General features: G+C 61.6%; 1 protein-coding gene across 1 annotated transcript; it reads right to left on the minus strand.

Moving 5' to 3' along the window:
• Window positions 1-1,109: 1,109 nt before the first annotated feature.
• On the minus strand, window positions 1,110-16,797 carry CPZ (carboxypeptidase Z). The gene is made up of 9 exons (XM_077137109.1): window positions 16,680-16,797; window positions 14,013-14,225; window positions 12,225-12,421; window positions 11,640-11,801; window positions 10,925-11,083; window positions 7,222-7,357; window positions 6,037-6,176; window positions 2,244-2,343; window positions 1,110-1,573 (listed from the first exon to the last, which is right to left on the minus strand). The coding sequence occupies exons 1-9, from the start codon at window positions 16,762-16,764 to the stop codon at window positions 1,215-1,217; spliced, it is 1,551 nt and encodes a 516-aa protein (XP_076993224.1). The 5' UTR covers window positions 16,765-16,797; the 3' UTR covers window positions 1,110-1,214.
• Between the last annotated feature and the right edge of the window lie 663 nt (window positions 16,798-17,460).

Consider the following 17,460-nt stretch of genomic DNA (forward strand, 5'->3'; position numbering starts at 1 on the left):
CTCCACGCAGGACAAAGGAGTTAAGAACTGTTGACTTTAAATTGGGAGGGCCGAGATAACTCATGCTGTATGCTCCCTTTAAAAAGAAACATTTCTAGCTCTGTCCTCGGAAAAGGCTGAGAAATGACCCTGCCAGGAACCAGGAAGACAGACCCCTGGAGCCCCACTTCTGTTTCCCAAATCCTGAGAACGACAGATGCAGAATAAAATGCAGACTTTGCACAATAGGATGGAGAGACTGGAGCAAGTGGGGACGAGCGGGAAGAGCCGGGAGCACAGCCACGCAGCAGAAGGGACGTCGTCAAAGGTCCCAGGCTTGTAGCGAGAGGATTCAGAGATCCCCTGGAGTTCCCCGCAGCCCAAAGCTCCGTGGGGCGAGCACGAGTGAGGGGCTGTCGTGGCGAGGATGCCTCGACCTGCTGTCCCCTCCCCGTCCCTCCACACTGCCCCACTCCCCATCCCGTCCCCTCCACGGCTCCCTAACGGGGATCCCCACCCCTCTCCGGGTCTCTAGGCCCCCTGGCCTGCACGGCTGAGCTCCGCCCACCTCATCTCCAGTCAAGTCCGAGAAAGGCCTCGTGGGTACAGGATGCCCTAACTTGCGGCTCTCCCAGCCCTTCTCCTGGGCCTCCTGCCACAGCGTCGCCAGGTCCGCGAGCCCCTGCTGCTCTCAGCTCTGCCCGTGAACCCCAAAGCTATCCGTGGTGGGGCGAGGGCTGGCGGGAAGCACTGCGCATCTGGATTTCCTGCGCCTGCGTGGGGTCAGTCTTGACCGGGCCTGGGACCCTGGGACCCACGGAGGCCCCCGACACAGGAGGGGTCGGATCAGGACAGCTGGCCTCCTGACGAAAGAGGCGGGGGCGCCCTGTGTGGAGTCTGGGGCCCCAGCATCAAAGGCTGAGAGGAGGCGCAGAGGGAGACCCTGCCATGGGGGTCGTTGGCTGCACCCTCCATTCCTCTCAGCCGGGCCCCCTCCCACTTTTGTCTGCCAACCCCCACCTGTGCGGTCATCCTGTCCACATGACCTTCAGCCCTGGGACCCAGCGTCTCAGCTCCCCCCACGTCCCCTCGAGCATGTCCATCACACACACAGCCTTTCGTCAGGGTCGAAGGTGGTCAAGACGCTTTTAATGGAATGGAATAGCTTTGCGGCATCTCCGCACAAGACAAAATCAGGAACCGAGCCCCAGGGCGCGTGCTGGGGTACAGGGACCCTAGTACTTGAGCAACCAGCGGGGCTTGTGCGGGCTCAGCGCCGTGAAGTAGTACCACCACCAGGGCTTGCTCCCGCCGCCGGACGATGGCCTCCGGGCCCCCAGCGGCCCGCGGCCCCACTCCCCCGGCTCCCCAAGGGGGTCGCTGTCTCCCAGAGGGTCGCGGAGCTCTGGCCCAGCCCTGCGGGGCGGCTGGCTGAAGCCTGGGCCCAGCGGCTGCAGAATGAAGTCCACCCGGCCGGCCCGCCTCATCCGGGCAGGGAGGGTGACCTTCTTGATGACCTTGGAGTAGCCAGGGGCTTGGGCAATGACGATGTGGGACCCTGGGGGCAGCAACCTCCAGTAGTCGCCGCCCGGGGCTGTGGACAAACAGAATGACAGTGCTGCTCGGCCAGACTCAGGACCCTCCCTGGGAACAACAGGTCAGCAACTGGGGCAGACTGCCTCAACTGTCCTTCCCACCTTGTTCCACCACTGAACTCCTATTCAGCCTTCAAAGCCCCACTCAAGCAGCATTTCATCTCTACCTGAAGCCCTCACTGACTTCCCCACTCTGCATCCCCAACCCATGCTGAGTTAGTTAAGACCTCACTGCTCCAGGACACACTTCTGCTGGGCAACACGTCATAGTGTGTTGCAATCTTATAATCTACTTGAAATCCCTGAAGGCACCCAGAGCGCACGCTGGGCTGGACGCACGTGCATATCCCTAGGGTGTGAGCTCTGGGACATAAACGAAAGGGCTCGGGCACTGGAGCTGACCGTCCCTGCAGTCTTTGGAGGGACTTTCCAGCAGAGAGCTACTCCTCAAGAAGGACGGAGAGGGCGTCGACTGTCACTTGGCGCCCACCACCTGAGCAGGCTTGCCCCTGTGTCCAGTGCTGCGGGGGCACAGCAGGAAGCCCAGGTGGCGGCCAGGCCCCCTCCCCACCGCGGGCGGTTGGGCCGGCCGCAGGGCAGAGGTGACCACTGGGCCCTGGCTGTGGATTAGGTCAACGCGGGCAGCCGGAGCGCCAGGACGGTGCGTACCTGTGGTGATATCGTGGCCAATGCCTTTGACCGCGATCCGGGCATTTTTGACCGGCTTGCCGAACTTGTCCATCACCACGCCCTTGATTCCTCGGTGCACCTGGAGAGACCCAGGACGGGGCAAGATGACGGCCTCCCTGTGAGGCCCGGACACCCCGCCCCAGCCGGCTCCCTTCGCACCTCCTCAGAGTCGGGGATCCCGGAAACCCTCTGCTGAGTACCGGCATCATCCCGGCCCACCTCTACCCCCACCCTTGCTGCAACGTCAAATAAATCGCCCCCAATCTGGCCTCAGTCTCCTCCTCTGTGAAATGGAGGTGGCTGGTGACCCCAGCTCTGCCCCCCACCTCCACAGTTCCGCTCAAGGGCTGGCCAGCTTCGCCTCCTGGGTTGCGAGCCCCACACAGAAGAGCCGGAGACGCTCGTCTTCCAGGCCCCGAGCCCCTGCCCTGCCTCTGCGGCCGGAGCCCAGGGATAGCAGGAGGGGATGTGGGCAGCAGGGGGGACACGGGCCTGGGGATGGAAACTGCTGCAGCCTTGTACAACGGCCCTCAGGCCCCGGGCAGCTGCGACGTGGAGAGCCACCCCACCCCACGCAAGGCCGGGGGAAAGAGTGAATTCACGGGAGGCGCAGCCGCGGCCCAGGACGCTGCCTGCTTGGTGACCCTGGGGAGGGCTGGCCAGTACCCTGCGGCCCTGCACCCACACCGCACTGCGGCCTCGGGGTCCGCGTGTCCAGACGGAGACCTCTCTGGGCCTGCCTAACACTCCCACCCGCCTTCCCCTACAAAGGAGAGCTCACATTGAACAAGCCAACGCACCCTTGCCCGGCCCAGCTGAGAACAACCTGGGGTCCGTCCAATGAGAGCCGGACGATGGGGCGTGAGGGAAGTTCAGCCTAGCAGGGGCCCCCGTCCCCCAATGCCACAGAAATGGTTTCATTTCTTTGCAAGTCCAAAGCCAAAGCCAAAATTTTAGGTCAAAGAAAATATTCTAACATAATGCAAATATACTTATCTTTATACCAATATAGTCATAGAAAAACAATTTAAAATATCTTTTAATGGATGGAGGGGTCCCCTGACAGCAACAGCGCTTTGAGCCCATGCAAGTCGGGGGCAGCTGGGCAGGGAGAGCCTCCTCACCCCTCCAAGGAAAATGCACCCCCAAGGGGCTTTGTTTTCCTCGAGGAGAGGGAACCGACATGTCCCCGGAACTCCTGACTGTGGACCAGCCACTGACTTCTTCGTGCCTCAGTTTCCCCACTTGCAAAATGAGCTTAAATAAAATGAGAACAGCTGCCGCCTCTGTAGGACTTCCTGGGTGCCATACTCAGCTCTGATGTTACCGGGCACGCGCTCATCTAATCCTCACAATTGCTGCTGTACTTTTCAGATCGGAAAGCTGCTGGTGGGTGACCTGCCGGGGCTCCCCAGCTTCAGGGGGCTGCGGCGCTGGACGGAGGCCCATGCAGCTCCGGACCGCTCGGGAGACCCGAAGAGGTTAGCCCCCAGCCTGCAGGGCCCCCCAGGTCCAGCGCTACCAATCAGCTCCTGGGCCTGAGCTGAATCCGGAGGAATGGAAAAACTGTGGTGTGGCCAGAACCTTCCACGTGGGGACTCAGCGCAGTAGGCGAGGGGCGCTGGCGCCACCCTCATGCCCACACCTGGGTGCTCTCAACTCTGCACTACCCATGGGTAGCTGCTCGGTGCATGTAAACTCCAAAACCACCACTTAGGGACACTTTTGATAGGTGGGGGGCTGGAACTTAACCATTCGGCCGTCCTGGTGGGTGGAGAAGGAATAGATGGGGCTGTTTGAGAGGTGGGGCCCCTCCTCTCCCACCGAGGCCCCCAGACCCCCCCTTGGCCCCCCCCCCTCTGGCCTCGCCCCACCCCGAGCGCGCCACGTCAGCGACCAGCAATCACGAGTACCGCACATTTGCTGCCCTCCCCGCCAGCCTGACCGAGACGGCCCGCTCTGCGTGTCAGCTTGCACGGAGGTTTTGTTCAGTCCCCGCTCTCGGGCTCAAGTGTCACATCCACACACAAACAGGGAAAGAGGCCGGCACGCCCTCCCCGCCGCGACGCGGGGACAGACACCCCTGCCCCCCCGCCCTGGGTCTGGTCAGGATCACCGGGGAAGGGGCCTCAATTGGCCACGACAGGCGCAGCCCTTATCGGAAGGCGGTGGCGGCTCCAGCGCTGCCCAGCCTCCCACGGCATCGAGCTCGCCATTAAATCTTTCCACGCCAAGACTTCACGGACAATATCCGCTCAGTGACCCAGCTCCATTTAAGGCTCCTTAAAACTCATTTTTCACCAGACAGCCGTAAAGTGAAATGAGTGGCGGCCTGCTCTGGGGCCTTTGTTGAATGATAATAATCACCCCAAGCTGCGAGAGGTCGCTAGCACAGCCATGAAGCAGCTAAGACAACGCTATTAACAGTCAGTTATTATCTGGGGCTTTTCTCTCTCTCTATTGCTGCTACTGCTTCAGGAAGGCTCCCCCAGGTCCTTGCCTGGTTCTTGTTCCTTTTAGAAAAGAGGGGCTCGTGAATAGAGCTGGGGCTTTGGGGCAGGCAGATCTGGGCTCAAAATCCCAGCGGTCACAGGGTGGCAATGGGCCATGACCAATGTCTCTTCTTCTCTGACCTTCTCTCTCTTCCTCTCCCACTGCCTCACAGCCGCTGAGCCGGGACCAAAGCTCTTCAGTGCCTCGGTGACCCTGAGCAGTGCTGGCCCTCCTTAGCACCCTGTCTGTAAAATGGACAACCCCACCCACTGTCCTCAGCTGCCTCGGGCTGACCCTGCTTCTCCCTCAGGGCCTGCTGGATTTTAGACCCTGTGCCGGTACGTGGTCGGTGAATTTGAAAATACTCAAAAAACAAGGAGTAAAACCAAGGAGCACAGACTTCCACAAAACCACAGTATCATGTTTCATTTTGGATGTGTTGCTTCATATGAAATCCCACCTTATTGGGAGCAGCACTGAGGAAACTGAGGCATGGAACAGAGCTGAGCTAGGTGATGGGACCTTCAGCATTTGTCCCTAAACTGCTGGGAGGCTTGGCTCTCCGGGGCAAATTTAAGTTCTAAGCTGCCTCCTCCCCAACCCAGCTGCCTGTTTCTGGGGTGATTTTGCCCCCATAATGGGGAGGGGGGTTTATACCCACTTGGCCTGGCCTGACTTCCCATCTCCCCTCTGCCTCTTCCAGCCCGTTCCTGACTATGCCTTCCCTACCCAAGGGGTAGACTTGCCCCAAGGCACCTGCCTGGAAACACAGATACCCTGGTGCCAAGAGCCTCTGCCCTCCCCCAGTGCCACCAATTCCAGCCGTGGGGATCCTTGCAGTCTCAGACGAACTGCAGTCCCCCAGAGGCCCAGTTCCAGCACTCGCCGTCACCTCTGCCCAGAGTGCTGCCTGTCTCGTGCCTTGATTTCTCCTGCTCATTCTTCAACATGCAGCCCAGGTGCCACCGCCTCCAGGAAGCCCCCCCCGGTCTCAGGGGCTAGGTGAGACACCTTGCTTTCGGCACCACCCCCCCTTGTTTGTGCCCTTGTGGGCTCTGACGCCTGCTCTTGGCGTCCCTAGCACCCAGCCAGGGCCTGGCACGAGGTCAGGAGAGGTGGCCGGCAGGTTAAGGAATGGATTACTGGAGGAAAAGGCAGTGGTACTTGGAGGGGAGGGGGGCAGGGATACCAGCCCTCACTCCAGATGAGGAGGCCTGAGGGGGCAGCCACGGGGGCCCCGGGCTCTGCTGGGACAGGGCATGCCCACCCCAGCGCTCACCGTCTCCAGGAAATTCAGGAGAGACTCCTTGTTGTGCTGCCAGAGTGTGTAGAGTGCCTCCTCGGGTGGGAACTTCACGCAGCCCAGCTCCACCGTGATCTCAAAGCAGTTGCTGTGCAGGTAGTTGAAGTCCGACATGCCTGGGGGCCGGCCCGGAGGTCAGGGCAGGGGCTCTCCAGCAGCCACCGCCTTCCCCAGGCCGAGGGTGGCTGCTGCTCCGCCCGCCCCAGCGTCACGGAGGGGAAGCGGGGTGTGGAGCCGAAGATCTCCCCCGGCCAGCACCCTGTGCCCAGGCGCCGAGCCCGGCTCAGGGCCGGCATCCCGCGCTGCCTCCTGTGCAGAGAGCGCACCTGTCCCCAGCAGAGAAGCTGGCAACCCATGGAGCCCCGCTGCCCCGGGCGCCCTGGCTACCGGCCCTCCGCTGGCCTGAAGACCCAGTGGCTCCGACTCCGGCTAAGTATTGCGTCCCTTTTCCAGACTTGGTCCCAACAACCACCTGGGGGAAGGTCCCGTCAGCTCCATTTTCCGGGAGCACCTGGGACCACTGGTCAGTTACATGGTGGATGAAGGCCTCCCAGAAAGGGCACTGCCTGCTCTGCCCGCTCAGGACAGAGGGACCCAGCAGCTGCGAATGGGGATCCCAGCTCTGCCCGCTGTGGCTGGGGGGGCCTTGGGTAGGTCGGAGAGCTCCTGGGGGCCTCCACAGCACGCACGGGCGCCCCGCATCGTACCCCTCCGTGTTTTCATCTAAGACTGCCTGACGTAGCAAACAACCCCCCAGGCATGCCATGGCATCCAAATGTCGGAGAAGCGAGGAACCCATTTTTACTCTATCTTAGCCTGCAATCGTGCGACATACTCATGCGGTCCGAGACAATTCCTCATCATTGGCCTGAAACTCAAATCTGACTGGGTGTCCTGTGTCTAAGGGACGGGCCTGGCTGGAATCACGGATTGGGCGTGCACATTAAGTAAACCCGCCGACGTGGCGCCCCTTTCCATCGAGGCAGCGGCCGCAGCTCTGGCGGGCCGGGCCCTGAGGTTCCTCCGAGAGGAGGGTACAGCACGTGCTGCTGCTCTGGAGTGCGCCAGAAGCCCCCCAGGACACATGGAAAGGAGGTGCCGCACCCAGCCCCCTCCCCATCGGCACCCCCCAACCCTCCCTGCACGCCCCCAGGCTCGCACCTCCTGTGAAGCTGTACCAGTCGGCCCCGTTGATAATGCTCCCTCTCTTCAGGAAGTTGCCCCCACACCTGTTCTCCGACCTGTCCATCATCATGGGGTGCACGTCCGCGTAGGCTCTGGCCAGCAGCTTGAACATCTGGAAAAGAGACCGCGCAAGAGGCTTTGGCCAGGCCGAGACCCGAAGCCAGGGGATAGCGGGGTCAGGGAAGCCCTCCTGGTGCTGGGGCCACGCTGCTGACCCCTGCAGCCGGCACAGGGGAGGGGGCAGTGCCCAGGCCAGGCGGCACGTGCAAAGGCCTGGAGGTGGGACCTGCAGGGGGGCACAGCTAGAGCACGGGGCACTTGGGGGCCCCTGCGTGGAGGCCCTGGCACCTGGCTGAGGAGCTGAGGCTCTTTCCTGAGGGGACGGCAGAGGGCATGGAGGTCAGCTCATGCAGAGGACTAAGGAGTTGAGGCTGGAGGCCATTGGAGGGACAGAGGCCAGGGTGGGAAAACTAAGAAAACGTGTCAGTCCAAGTCCCCTGGGGGAGCCGGGGCCACCAGGCATCCGGTGGGACTCCAGGACTGTGTGTGGTCTCTGTGCTGTGGTAGGACTGCTCACAGAGCACCCAGCCCCTCCCCCACGGCTCCCCCTACCTCCCAACACCCTTCCCTCACTGCCCCTCCCCTGAGCAGCGAGGCCGTGAGGCCCTCCCTTGGAGGCCGGATCTCGGGCATCTGTGCACCCCAGGGCTGAGCATCGGGTCTGGCAGGGGTGCAGCCCCCCCCCACTCTGGGCCAGAGGGATGAACGGGCTGCCCTGCACTGGGCTCATCAGGCCCCACCCCCACCTCCGGCCCTAGGACAACACTGGGCCTGGGGGGCAGGAGTGGGCAAAACTGCAGGGTCAGTAGTGGGCACTGCTCTGGGCCACGTGGGGTTGACAGAGGCCCAGACCCCAGGATGAGGCCTTCTGGGCGAGGCAGAGGACAGGTCTGGTTCCCTGAGAGGTAAATCTGGGTCCCACATCTGAGCACCCATGATGCATCCCAGACGTCCCTGGGTCACTGAGCGTGGCAGCTCAGATACCCTTGCCACTGCTGGCTGGCCAGGCCAACACCACCCAGGTGATCAAGGCCCCAGCCCAGGGCTGAGGCATCTCCAAGGGTTTCCCTGTCCAGAAGGAACTGCCGAAAAGAGAGAACCTTTAGTCTGCAGGTGCTGAAGTGGTTAAAACATGGCCCACGTTTCCAACCTCTCCAGCCCTCCATTGTGCATCTGCAAAACAGGCTGTGGGTTCTGGGGGAGGGGGAGTAGATGGGAGCAGGTTGTCTCCAAGGTCTGCTCCTGAGGCGGCACCCCATTACTGTTTGTCCCCTGCAAGCCCTCCCCTGCCCCCTGCCTCTCCTGCCGTCACTGGCCAGGCCCTTGGGTTAAGGCTTGGAAGCGGCTGCTATGGCCCACATGCTCTCGGGGGAACATAGAGAGTTATCATCTGTCCCCAAACCTGGGCGTGCATGAGCGCAGGCCTGGCTCAGCACAGGGCTAAATGGGCAAGTAAAAACAGGACTAGGAACTCTGGGGGAGTTCCGGTCTGGTGGCCGGAGCAGGGGGTGAGGGACTGCACAGCTAGAGGGACTGGAAGGAAGCAAGGTGGGGTATGCTGGGCTCTTGGCAGAAGGGGCTCTGGGATCACAGGCCCAAGCCCGAGCAGAAAGCTGAGTGGCCGGAGGAGCAGGCAGGCTGAGGAGTGAGGCCTGAGGGGCCTGGGAGCCCTCGGGATTCAGCTGGTGGGGGGCATGGTGAGGCTGGGGAGGGCCTGGCAGCTGTGGAGGAGCAGGCCCGAGCTCCAGAGCACACTCTCAGATTGCAGGGGTCGGGGAGAAGTGTGGGAGAGGGGCCATAGCCAGGCCAGGGGCCTCAAATCCCCTGAGTTAGGGGGCACTTTGGAGGCTGGGGACAGGCGACCTGGGGACACCACAGCCAGCTCCATTTCTCCTGTTCCCCCCACCCCAGCACCTCTCTAGGGACTCTGGTTTCCACAGAGACACTGCTGGCTGCAGGACGAATGATTATCGATTGGTGATTGATGGCTAGCGGAGGAGATTCTCATGTTTCCTGACTCTGGTGGGACTCATTGAGGCAAACTGCTCCCTTAGGGACATCTCTAGCCTCTGCACCCGAGATTCAGAAATGCTGAGCCCTAGGTAGAGGGGCTCCTCTGCTTGGACACACACGCCGAGCCTGGCGTTGTCACCGCTCACTGCAGTGAAGGCCACCCAGCCTCCCCGGGGACACTTCCTGAGCTCTGAGCACAGAGCCTGGCATACCCCAGGCCTTTGGCATGTGCTGGTTGCATGAGTGAATGAGTGAGAGTGACTAGTGAGTGAGAGAATGAATGAGATGAGTACATGGATGGATGGGTGAGTGGATGGATGGATGAGTGAATGAGTAGCAAATGAATATAAGTGAATGAATGAATGTGCAAAAGGGCAAATGAATGAGGCAGTGATTGAGTAAATGAATGAGGAAGTGAATGGATGGATGAATGAGTGGGTGAATGAATGGATACATGAACAAATGAATGAGTGAGCAAATGAATGAGTGAAGGATGAATGAGTGAGTGAACAGACAAATGCATGAGGGTGTGAAGGACTGATTGAGTGAATGTATGAGTGAGTGAATGAGTGGACGGATGAAAGGGTGAATGAGTGACCAAATAAATAAAAGAGTGAATGAGTAAGTGGATGAGAAGTAAATAAGTGACTGTGTGGATGAATGAATGAATGACTAGGTGAATGAGAGGAGAGCATGAAGGAATGAGTGGATGAGATAATGAACAAATGAGTGTGTGAGAGAATGAGTGACCGCAGGCAGACAGGAACTCGTGAGAGGCATTGCTGCCCAGTGCTCCCAGGGCACCCCCTTGGCGCCCCACCCAGGTCCCAGGCCCCCCTGCCCAAATCTCCCCTCAACTTTCTGGCTCCGTGGGCAGCGCCCCTTGGGAGCTTCCTCCTAAGCCCCCGGCAGGCGGAGGTCACTGCCCTCACCCTGTGCACACACCCACACCCCTGCACGCCCCCAGCTTCCCGGGCAGCCCACATGGGGGACCCTGGCCATACTGTTTTGCCCTTGCCTATTTCTGGCTCTGCTCCCCCTCGATGGAGGACCCCCCAGCAAGAACCCACCCGACTGGCCACGCTGGCCCTAGGACCACTGCAAACTGGCCTGGCGTTTAAGGGACCAGCGGGGTGGGGTGAGGTCCTGCCCCCCAGGCGTTTTCGCAGCCCGGCTCATCGCATGGACAGGGCGGTCGCGGGGACCCTAGCGTAGGGCCTGAGGGGCTGAGCCAGCATTCCTGCTCCATCCCACTGCGCCCCACTGACTCCCCAGGTCCGGCGCCCCGAGAGGAAGGGGCCCTGCACGCAGCAGCAGCGCCCTCTGCCGGCCTTGCGCGGAACTTCATCCCCTTGGGCGCGAATCGCCGCCAGGCCGTGGGCCCCGGGGCTTGGCCGTCGTCCCTGCAAACAGACCGGCGACCCTGATGCGAGGGGGGACGTGGCCAGTTGGGTGGGGGGGTCCAGTTCCTGGAGGAGGGGACTCAGGTGCTGGGCCTGGGAGTAGCTGGAGCACAGAAGCCCCTCGTGGGCTCCCGGGAGCCAGGCCAGCCCCACCACGCCCCTCCCGCCCCACCCACGGGCCCAGCACGACCCTCACCCCCTACCTTCTCATCGGGAGTGGGAGAAAACATCTTCTCCTCCTCGGGGTGCTTGGAAAAGTCGAAGGGGTAGGACACAACCAGGTCGCCCCCGTGGAGGCTGGCGGAGAGCACGAAGGGTATGGCCTGCATCCACTTCATTATCGCCTTCGTCTCGGGGGCCACCTGCCCAGGACCGAGGCCGGCGGCTCTCAGGACCACCGTGGGACGGCCACCGCCTCCGCCAGGCCCTCCCGCCGGGTCCTGCCCTGGCCCCAGCCCAGCTCCCGGCCTTCAGGACTCTACCCAGGTCCCACCCATCCTCCTGCCTGGAGGTCATTCCTGCCTCCTGTGGCAATCACCGCCTCCAGGCAGCCTGCCCAGGTGTGCACAGGACCTTCGTGCAGCACTGAGCAGGTGCACCAGCCGCAGGTGTCCGACCCAGAGGAAAGACCCTCCCAGGGTCTGTCCCTGCTGCGCGTGCCTGGCGCCTACTGGGCATTTGGCTTGGTGGTGGAGAAGCAGCATCGACTAAAGGCTCTGCAGTGAAAGAGCGTCCAGGACAGAGCTCTGGATGCCCGGGGAACCCTGATGTGGTCTCTGTGCCCCTCGGCCAGCACCGACAGCCCAGGGAGGAAACTGAGGAACAGATGGCCTAGGCTGTTTCCAGGCACTGGGGAGGGCGACATGGGGCCCTGGGTGACTGGTGCTGGCCAGGACCTCCGGAGAGGGTGGGTCCTACCTTGCCCGACCAGTAGTGCTGGGGGATGGCCAGGTGGTCCCTGCGCGTGACCCGGGACGCAGCCAACTGGTAAAACTCGGACGTCAGGTCGGGGAAGTTGCGGTTCAGGTCGAGGTTCTGCGCGTTTGCCCTCCCGCTCATCCACCCGTTGTAGCCGGCACCCTAGGGACGCAGGGCCCCCAGTCAGGGGTCAGGACGCCCCACCCCGATGCAGAGGGAAGCCCAGGGCCAAGCTGGGGCCAGGGGCTTCTCCGCAGCTCCTAGCAGTGACCTTGGAAGCCTGCTTACCACACTGCTTTGACCCTGACCTTGACCTCCTCTCCCACCCTTCTCCCCTCCCCACCTCTCGGGGTCTCTTCTTGCGTGCCCCCTTGTCTGAGAGCACCCTGAGCCCCCAGCTGACACATGCCTGGTGCACGCGTCTCCCCCCACCTGCCCACGCCTCATGTCTAACCCGCCGCAGCATTACTGCGGGAACAGGGCCCAGCTGAGCCCCACGCCCGCAGCATCCTCATCTCCCAGCCCGGCGCAGGTGCGGGGGGGGTAGCGGGGCAATGGCCCCCGGCCCAAGGCGTGGGCGCTCACCTCAGCGGCCGCCACCTCATAGCCATCGGGGTTCATGGAGGGCAGCAGGTGCACACGGGTGGTGTTGAGCAGGCGCTGCACGCGGGGGCTGCCCAGCAGGTACTCGGAGCACAGGTACTGCGCCAGGTAAATGAGCAGCTCCCGGCCCACCACCTCGTTCCCGTGGATGTTGCCAATGAGCTTCACCTCAGGCTCCACTGGGGAGAAACACGGGGCCAGGGGCGTTGCCTCAACACCCGGAATCCCCGAGACGAGAGGGCCCCCCCCCCCCCCCCGCGGCAAGGGGTCGGGGGCAGGGCCCAGAGAGACGTGGAACTGCTTATGCGCAAATGTCTCCGGGGCAAAGGGGTCTTGTCAAGGCCATTGTTTGGGTGAGCTCTTCTCTTCCGTTTTGCCATAATTATTAGCATGACGAATCAAGGATATTAGTTAATAATAGAATATATAATGTAATATAATACAGAATAGAACAGAATAACGGTATCAGTCATCTTCATCGCGTAACAACTTAAGGTTCACGTTGGTGCTTGGACGGGAGAGCAGCCAGCACTGGAATGAACGAATGAATGACTAGATTGTGGGAAGGAGCAGGGGCCTGAGGCCTGGCAGCCTTGCTCACTGTGTGGCTTTGGGTGAGTGGCCTCACCTCTCTGATCCTCTCATTGCTCATAGGGACCCATGGCTGGGGAGTGCAAAAGCCCGTATCCAACACGTCCCGCCTTCTAGGGACAGGGTGACCTGGGCTCGGGGCCAAGGGAGGCCTTAGCCACCGGCTCATCAGCCCCCTGAGGCTGGGGCTCAGCTCGGGATGGCCCTAAAAGTTTGCATCATCACTCTTGTCCTGCCACCGAGGAAACTGAGGCACAGAAAGCCCATGTCCACCCAGCCAGGGAGGGCCGAGTGTCTGCTGGAAAATCCTGGATTCTCCAATCAGATCCCCGAGCCCTGCTCCCTGGAGCCCCATACTCTCTGCCCAGTCCCCGCTTTGTGCTCTGCCTGGTCCTGAGCACACTACTTTACCACCGGCTGCAGCACAGCCTCTACCAGCCCAAGCGGCCTGTCCACAGCTTAGCAAACTACAGCTGCAGTAAAGCTGAATTCCACAATCTTGCGTGCAAGAAGATCGCTCCGAAGGAACAAGAGGGAAGAGCTTTGCCACAGCGCCCTCTCCCATTCTCGATCGGGGCATCAATTCAGGGTGAATTGAAATGGCTTTGGGTTTTTGAACTGGAAAAACAGCTTTATTTGCAATATCTTGCCCCCCTAGCCTTTCAGACATTCTGCCCCAAAGTTACCGAGACTGAGCCTGGCACATACATACAGGTCTGGGGTCCCATGAGAGAAGGAAGGCCGTGAGAACAAACCTCTGGAGGGCTCAGTAAATCCTCGTTACAAATGCACCAAGACTGTTCCACAGTCCTGCTCCCTTCGCAGCCTCCTTGTACCCCCGTGGGGTTCCCCAAGACTCCCCAGTGATGCAGCCCCCTGCCCATGAATCCAAACTACTGCTCTGCCTTATGCTTCACTTGGCATTCTACTCAACCCTACTAGATGACTGTTTAGGTTGCCATCCAAATAATCCTTCTCCTCCACATTTTCAAGTAAAGCGGCTCTTGGGTGCAAATGCCCCCCCTGTCTGGACAGTGGCCCGGCATGCCCTGTGGACGTGGCCAGCTGCCCAGGGTTTGGAGAAGAGCCCGAGCCCCGCCCGCACCCTGGGCTGGTCTCGAGACTCTAAGCCCAAGTGGGGCGCCTGGCGAGGCGCCCCAACGGCCCGTGGTGACTCACTCAGCTCGTGCTGGCCGGGGCGGCTGGAGAGCTCGATGACCAGCAGCTCCCTGCCGTAAAAGCTGCGCCCGATGCTGTAGGTCCTGGCGATGTGGGCGCAGCGGGCGGCCGTCCTCCTGAGCACGCGCAGCATCTGGACGTGGGAGTGATGGGCGAAGCGGAGGAAGGTGGGCGGCAGCCCCGAGGGCACGGCCTCCTCCGCCTCCTGGGCCCCTGGGGAGAGCCGGGGGCTGGGCTCAGGCCTGCCCCCTCCCGCCCCGCGCCCCGAGGACACCCCCCCCCGGGGCCACCCCCTGCCTTCGCGTTTAATTCAACTTTCCTTTATGGCACCTATAACGCAGCCAACGGCTATAAGAAGCCTGTAGAATAGGAAGGCTAAGACGTGGCTACAGATCTTCAACCCAAAAAACCACTGTGTGATGAGTTGCCTTTTTTCTCTGTCTTTCTTGGCTAAGTCATTGATTTTTGGCAGTAGTCAGGGTACCGAGGCCATTCTGTAGTCTGCTTGGTTTATTCAGCATTGTCATGTAAACAGTTGCAACACCAGCATGAATCAGTCAAAAACTGTTTGGAAAGGCTCCTTACATTCCACGACTCTGCTAGAGCAATGCCTTCCAAATGTTTGCTGTTTATTGCTGATTCCACAATGAGCCTGCCTGCTCCAGGGAGGGAGGGAGGGCAAGAAGGAGGGAAGGGCAGAAAGGAGGGGGAGGGGGAGGGAGGGGGAGGGAAGGAAGGAAATAGGAAGAGAGAAGAGGGAGTCAGGAAATGCAAGGAAATGGGGAGGCAGGGAGGGATGGAAGGAGTGAAAAGAAAGAAGGAAGAAATGAAGGGAGGGAAGAAGAAAAAGCAAGGAAGGAAGACAAGCGTTTTTCCAATACTTCTAATTGTTTCCTGAGGGGAATGCCCAGACTTTTGGGTCTGGGGGAGGGCCCTTCTGAGGCCTGGGCTCCAACACCTGCTGCCTTCCCATGGCCTCTCGAGGGCAGCTGAGCTTTGAGGACAGCCCGCCACCTGCCCCTCTCCTGGACCTCCCCAGCCCAGCCCCCAGAAAGCGTCCTGGGGGAGCAGGAAGAGTTAACACTTTCCCTAAGTGGTTTGCTGCACCTGTGGTTTTGTTTCAGCTCAAAATGGCTTTCAAGGGGCAGGAAAGTCGATGGAACCAGCAATTTGGTGGTGGAAATGTCCAAAATAGTCTCCCCGCCACCAGTCAACAGCATGGGCTTTCCCAGGGCAGGTGGGCTGGGCCCCACGGGGATGTCTGGGCAGCTTCCTTTCCGTCCCTGCCCCCACCAGCTGCCCCCCACCACCTGCTTCCTGCCTCTGCAAGGCGGAAAGCCCTCCTGGGGTGGTCAGTCCCTTCCAGCTGCCCGCTGTAAGGCCTAGGAGCCCATGGAGCTGGGTGACCCTTTCTCAGAGGGGGGTGCCAAGGCGGCCAGAAGACCAGGGCTCAGCTCCGAGCCCCACACGGCCAGTGAATGGTCAGAGCCCAGCCTGGATGTGTCCCCCATGCATGTCTAAGTGTCTCCCCCATCCTCTGTGTCCCAGCTCAAAGCTCTCAGTAGCTGTTAGGTGATGGACAAACCCACCCATCCATCGGTGAGGCAATAACAGGCTGAGGACACTAGCCGTTGCCTTGCCCAAGCCTCTGAGTCCTTTTCTATGAAATGAGGATGAGACCAAGCACAGGGTCCTGGTGAGGTGGAAATGGGAGAGCATAGGTGCAGTCCTGAGCAGCAGCAGCCACCTGCGTCTGGAGGCAAGAGCAGTGGACGGTGCAGAATAGAACCTCTGCCCCATCGCGGAACATTCTGCAGGACAGGGGCCCAGGAGGGTGGGGGCTCACAAGACCCTCGTCTGTGTCCCTGCTCAGGAGAGCACAAGTGGCCATCCCACACCAGCTTGCACACCTCTAGAGACGCGGGACTCACTATCACCCAGGGCAGCTTCACTGGTTTGTCTGCACAAGGAGCCAGCATCTGTCTCTCTGCAGCCCCTCTCCCTGCTTCCAGGTGCACACAGGCCCCCGAGACTGCCTAGGCGTCCAGCTCCTGGCCACGACCCCAGGTGGGATCCTCCCGGCCTGATCACAGGCAGGTGCAAAGGCCCTGCAGGCCTTGTGGGGGGAACTGACCCCCAGGCTTGGTGCACGCGCGGGCTCCGGAGGGAGCTGTCGAGGCCTGGGCCGCCCACAGCCACGCTCAGGCCCGGCCCTGTGTTTCTGGCTCAGGTGCCTCCTGTGGGGAGATTGGTTGAGGCCCTTTCCCCACCCTGCTAGAACTTTCCACTCCTGACCCAAGCTCTCTCCTCCCCTGGTCCCCAGAGCGCCTTGCAGTGAGCTGCTCCCCAATCTGTCCTGATCGTGGGACCCTCACCCGGGGCCTGGGGAAAAGTGGAGCACTCCGAGCCCGCGCCTGCCCCTGCCTCTTGCTGCCGTGCAGCAGCGATGCAGGCTGGACTGTCCTTTCAGGTGGTCCTAATGGACCACCCCGATGCCACTGAGACCCCAGGGCCATGGCAGACCCCACTTCACAGCCCCAGGTTCCCCCTGCCCGTGCCCCTGCACAGCCCCGGGCCCCCTGCCCCCGCCCTCTTCACTGCACAGCCCCGGGCCCTCCAGCAGCCCCCCCACCGCGCAGCCCCTCCCCCACACCCCGCCCTCCTTACGGCGCAGGCCCGCCAGGGGGTTGAAGCAGCCCTCCTCTTCACTCGCAAAGTAGCGGCTGCAGTCGAGGAAGTAGGGCCAGGCCATGTCGATGGCGTCGAAGGCGGGCTGGCAGGCCTTCCGCAGGTCCTCGCAGACGCGCTGGCAGGGCCTGCGCTCCCGGCCGCCCTCGCAGCGAGGGGCCAGCACGGCGCAGCCCAGCAGCCGCAGGTCGGGGTCGCACTGGCCCTGCAGGAGGTGGTGCAAGATGCTCAGCAGGGTGTACTCGGAGCTGGCCTCCACGGCCTCCCGGGAGCGGAACTCCAGCGGGCCGGGGAAGATGGTGTGGTTGTAGGCGCCGTCGCCGCAGGTCCGGAGCTGCAGGTCCACGCACTTGGCTGGAGGGAGGCGGGGCCAGCGGTCACTCCCTCACAAGGACCCGGGGCTCTCCTGTCAGACACCTGCTAAGGCCCTGCTCCGCCGCACACAGCCACCAGGCCGGGCTACGCGGACAGAGGGCTGCACACGGGCTACTCGGGGAGAAGCCAGGGGCCTGCAGGAGAACCCAAGACGGTGCTGGAGTCTCGGGGCTCAATTCCCCATGGCAGGGGAGCTGGGGCAGGCCGCTCTTTGAGCCTCAGCATCTGCAAAAGGGACCCAGAAGGCCAGCCTTGCTGAGGGCCTGTCCAGCTCTGGCCCCTCCTCTCTGACATATCAAGAACTTTGGCAGAAAGGGGGCGAGCCCCCCAGAAAACATGTCCACAAAGCAACTCCAACCCCTCAGATGCATGGAGGTCTGGCTGT

The sequence above is a fragment of the Tamandua tetradactyla genome, chromosome 19 (assembly GCF_023851605.1).
Source record: "Tamandua tetradactyla isolate mTamTet1 chromosome 19, mTamTet1.pri, whole genome shotgun sequence".
In the NCBI taxonomy this organism is placed as follows: Eukaryota; Metazoa; Chordata; class Mammalia; order Pilosa; family Myrmecophagidae; genus Tamandua; species Tamandua tetradactyla.